The sequence below is a fragment of the Micromys minutus genome, assembly GCF_963924665.1.
Source record: "Micromys minutus genome assembly, chromosome: 7".
NCBI lineage: Eukaryota > Metazoa > Chordata > Mammalia > Rodentia > Muridae > Micromys > Micromys minutus.
This window is the reverse complement of record NC_137976.1, coordinates 68,284,590-68,289,749: the sequence shown is the minus strand read 5'-3', so window position 1 is coordinate 68,289,749 and position 5,160 is coordinate 68,284,590. Positions and strand designations below refer to the sequence as shown.

The following is a 5,160-nucleotide window of genomic DNA, read 5'->3' as shown; positions in this document are numbered from 1 at the left end:
GCGAGATTGGGTGGCTGTCCCTTTCCTACTGACGGGAGATAGGAGGTGGTGCTGCTTCCTCCGAGGGGAACCATGCAGGGAAAATCGAGAAAGCTAAAAGCAAGCATGAGGGTGTGGCAGTGTCAAGATGAGACCTAAAGCCAGGAACATAAAGTAAAACAGGCAGAAGGTGGCCGCTGTAGATTTCGGACTCACACTAAACTCCAGCAAGCTTCCAAAATCCCCATTCCTTCCACCTTCCCTCCATTGCGCAGATGACCAGTCGTAGACTGAACCTGTCATTCTCAACCCCATGTGTCCCTTTTCCCACCCCTAACCAACTCCATTAAAGGAAACCAGAGCGGCCTCGGAAGAACTGCAGGTAGACGATGACCAGGCAGAGGGCACCCCAGAACAGGCACCAGCGAAATGAGAAGAAGTTGGAGATAAAACCAGCTTGGCCCTTCCTCTTGGAGGCATCGGTATAGGCGGCGTCCTCCTCCAGTAGCTTCTCGCTGGGCTTCCAGTGCAGGATGCCTTCCTGGCACGCCTCGCAGAACTCGCTGCGGTGCAATCCGCTGTCCGGCCGGCTGGCCACGTGGATGCGGTACTGGCCACCATCCTCGTCGTAGCACTGCTCGCGTAGACTGGTGATGAGGTTGTCCACCAGACCCTCGATGTTCTCCTCCAGCATGCTGGACTCGTCCAGCCGTGAGGTGCCGCACTGGTAACACAGCTGCTTGAAGACGCGCATGCGCACCGAGCCAACACGCTGGGCACGGTCCAGGTGCATGTGGAAGAGGATGACCACATTGGCAGACTGCCACGTGTGCCAGCACCAGGAACAGTGGAACCTGCCGGGAAAGGAAGGCAGAATAGAGCGGGTGAGACTCTCAGGGACAGCCCTGCTCTGGGGAGCACAGGAAAGAAAAGGCCGGCATATTAGATTGAGGGTGAAAATGGGAGCATCATGTTTATCCGTCTATGGGTTTCTTAGCACTAGGGGTCGGCAGTCACCGCCTCCTGGAAACCTGAGAGCCTGGCACTGGAGCTAGTGAGCATCTAGTGCTCTGAAAGCCATCTCTGGTGTGGTCTGCTACAGCGTCTGGCCCACTCCCAGCCTATTGTAGAGTTGTACCTGGTCAATCCCCAAACCGAGTTGTTGCCTCCTTCTCTGTAACCGGTTTCTCATCTTCGAGATGCAGTGTCACAGTGTCCGTGCTGGGCTTTGTGCTCAGACCTCTCGTGCCTCTGCTACAGGTGGCAATGCCCCCCCCCCCTCGTGCTTGGTCTTGGGGGACAGCATGCAAGCTCAGATCCTGGCACTCTTTAGGTCTGAGTGCCCAGAAAGGCAGGATACACGGGCAGACTGCAGACAGGGAAGAATGCTGTTTGGCTCTTCCGCCTTCACAGAGGCCCTCCCTTGCCCAGACTTCTCTGTGCACCAGAGCAGTGCCGAATGGGAATAGTAGACTTTGTTCCGACCCGCAGCCCAGCCCTCACATGGGATACTTTGGTCTGGACTCCGAGAGCCCGGGCTTCAGAAAGCCTGGAGAAAGGTGGCTCTCCTGCTAAGCCCAGTTCCTCCTGTCCTCTCAGTAGTGCTCAGATACCTTCTGTGATGGAGCGCCCTTTAAGCTTCCTATGCCCCTGAAATGGCCTCTTCTGAGCCCCTGTTACAAAGTCTCCAGAGGTATTTGCAGGTCCACTGGGCTGATTCTGCCCCTATTCCAGGCTCTGCCTCCGTTCATTGTGCAAATGGCCGAGGAAGGCCTCTGGTGAACTGAATCCAGCGGGCACCAGCTGTATTCTAAACGCTACTCAGCCATTGTGGAAGAGCAGTGGACCCACACCGGCTTCTGACCTCTGCAAGCCACCAACTGTATGAGCAAAGAACAATACCCGCCAGCAACTAAGGCGTACTCGAAGGGGCAGAGGTGTCTAATGGGTCCTCCATAGGGAAACTTCCACCCTTTTCCCTCTACTGAGCCATACTTGGGCCCAAGATTTAATACATCTGAAAGGCTAAAATCAAATAAGCAGGTGTGTAGAATGATCAGGGCAGCTACGATCCAGCCCTTTCTGTGGCTGGCTGGCACTAAGCCCAAGGTGAGAAGACTGTGAGCCTTTGGAGATGTCCCTAAACTCCAGAAGCCCCCCTACCAGCCAGTTTTCAACTTTCTGCACTTTATCCCCCAGGAGGCTCAAACACTTCATGTTTTCAGTCTCCTAAGTCTTCTTAAATTAAGCCAGTCCAGAATTATTTTCCCCTCCCGCAAGACAAACCCCGTGTTTCCAAAAGTACTGAGTATGGGGTGAGCATTTGGGAGGAGATGAGACTGGAGCAAATAAGAGAGCACGAAGCTACTTAGAGAGATTTCCACTGCCCAGTGCTGATTCCAGGAGCCAACACAAACCAATCGACCTCTGTGCCCTGTCCCATTTCAATACATGCTCTGTCTATTGGTTTGCAAGGCCTGTGGGAAGAGTTCACGTGCCCACTCCCTACTCATAGCCTGCCTTTTTCAGTTCCCACCCACATGCTATTTCCTACTCGAGAGGCTTCAGACCTTTACAACACGGACAACCCAGCCATAATTCGTTCACATCTCCACAACACAGCCTCCTGCTGATCTCCTGTGGAGGGGGAGGGGCAATGCACCACTGCAGGTGGGCTGGAGGCTGCCAGATGGAAACTGTGGCTCCCATCCCCCAAATCACCTGTCTGTAAGAGGGAAGTGATTTTAGGAAACCCCCAGGACACCACATGGCAGAGAGTAAGGAACACTTAGAAAGATGTAGGGCAGCTGCTGCTGAGGTCGGCTGTTTTATCATCCACAGACTGTGGAGTTGGAGGGGATTGGAGCTATGTTTTAACATCAGCTAAGATGAGCTCCCTTAATTTGTAAACATAAAAACTGGGACCCAATGAAAGAAGGGGACATGCCCAAGCTCACAGAGCTACGGAACCAGGTTCTCGAACATACCATGTGGCCTGTATCTGACCCTGTCTTCAAGTCTACATCTGATTGAGTAGATGAACGCCCTGACTTCTAGGTTGAGACTTCGGGGATCCCCATTGTATCTCCTTTCCATCTCAACTACACTAGACATCTGAATTCGCAGGGCGTGGAAGCATTGCCAGCCTTGATTTTCTATAGAGAACTGAGACTCAGATGCAGGGCACAAGGAATCAGAGCAGCTGTGGTTGGAAGCAGAGCCTGTGTGGTCCTCCTGGTGGTCCATCCTCTGCTTGTTACCTGAGCTGACATGGACAGGCCCCTCCCCCTGGAGGGGGGCCTTTCTGCCCCACCCCCCACCAGCCTCTCACCTGCCTGAAGCATGCTGCTCCAGATACTGCTTCCAGCCAGGGCCCAGCTCATTGGGCTTGAGATTGGGGTCTATGATGAGCTCCCAGCTGTCCGCTGGCTTCGCCACCTCCATCTTCTCGTAGAAGACCTTCTTCCACTCACAAGTGGTCAGGCTGGTGGACATGGTCCCGTTATCCGGGGCGGAAGGTGAAAGGGTGAGTTCAGCCAGAGGAAGAACACAGAAAGCTTGGATAGATGCAGCCTGGTTAGTCTCTGTGATCCAAAAAGCCTTACCCATAAGACCCAGCCTTCTCTTTTGTCACCCTGGAACCTGTTACTATGACAGCCAGGCAGGTACCAGGAGCCAGAGCCAGGCAGGAGGAAAGCCTCCAGGGAGAGTTCCAGGATCCTGAGCTAGACTGCAGAGGCAAACTGAGTAGTAATGCTGACCAGGTGGAGAAAGCAGATAGGAGGTGAGCTCCAACCTGTATTGACATGGGTTGACAGAGGTTCCACAGAGGACAAGGACTATGTGGTGGCCCTGATTCACCCCACCTTTCTTCCTTGCTTTCTCCAGCAGTGTGCCATGGCAACCGTAATACCCTAGGGATCCCAGTAGAAACAGGATGGAGATGTGGGACCTGATGCTCTCACACTCCTGATGCACTGTGGCCATTGTTTGCCATTGTGTTAGCCACAAGCCACTGGATCTGTGCCCTAGCCAAGAATGACCAGGAAACAGGCATGTACAATCTCCAAATGATCATCTACGATTCAGATGCAGACCTTGCTAAAGTATATCTATTCCTTTAATTACTGCAAGACTATTAAGTTCCTAACATTGTGATTAAGAGAGAAGTGACAAGTGACATGTAGCCCTTCGCTGAAGAATTCTCAGTCCGGTTGGTGAGACAGAAGTAATTTAATACACTGTGAGAAGCACAGTAGTAGCAATTCACACCACAGGGCCGAAACAGTCACTCCCTGCTCCCAGAGCTCACTGATTTTCTTCTGAGCTGCAGGCTGCTGCTTCCTCAGCTACTGCAGAGCAGACAACAGAAAGCCACCCGAGGTTTCCTGATGCCTAAGTTCAATGCTTTCAAGACCAGAGGCTGTGGTGTTATACCTGGTTCTGCCCAGGGCACTGGGAAGTTTCTGTGATGTCTGTAGTCTATTAGCTGCGGCGTCTTTAACCTGAAGCTCTGGTTCTCTAGTACTGTGGAGACAGCAAAGGTGGGCAGAACTAAAAAGAGTAACTAGGTGCCGGAAGTTATCAGTGCTGAGTTCTGGATTTGTCACGTGACTCCATGTGGTTGCTGTGTGAGGTAGGGTTAGGAGGATGACCACCGGATATTCTTCAGCTCAGAGAGTGTCAGCTTAGTGTTAACCTATAGAAAGGATAAATCTGTGTAGTAAGGCCATCAAGAACTACTGATTTCTGTTTTCTTTATTGGCCTCATCCTACGACCCCAACCCTCTTTCCCATTTTATTTTTATTATTATTTTTTTTAAAGGTTTCACTATGCAGCCTTGGCTGGCATGGAGCACAGAGACCAGCCTGCCTCTGCCTTTGCAGAAATTAAAGGCATGGAGCCCCACACCCAACCCAAATCTTTTCATAGTGAATCAGGACAGCTCAGGCTTAGAAATGGAAAACTACTACCAAAAGAAACCCTGGACTGAGTGGCTCACTATAATCAGCCTCAAAACAGGTGACATGTAGGACCCATGAATTCCCAGGAACGGAAGGAAGCGGAGAGATTTATCCTGACTTAGAGCTAAGTGCAGTGGTGCAGCTCTGAGATATAAGATACCATTGTTCCCAGATCAAATGGCAGTGAAAGGGAGCTTTACAGACCCTGAGAATTGC

At 51.9% G+C, this 5,160-nt stretch overlaps 1 protein-coding gene across 1 annotated transcript; it reads right to left on the bottom strand.

The window, feature by feature from the left end:
- Positions 1–325: 325 nt before the first annotated feature.
- RTP2 (receptor transporter protein 2) lies at positions 326–3,474 on the bottom strand (the record flags this gene model as incomplete). The annotated part of the gene is made up of 2 exons (XM_080918898.1): positions 326–833; positions 3,311–3,474. 2 exons carry the CDS (start codon positions 3,472–3,474, stop codon positions 326–328), a joined length of 672 nt encoding a protein of 223 aa, XP_080775024.1.
- Between the last annotated feature and the right edge of the window lie 1,686 nt (positions 3,475–5,160).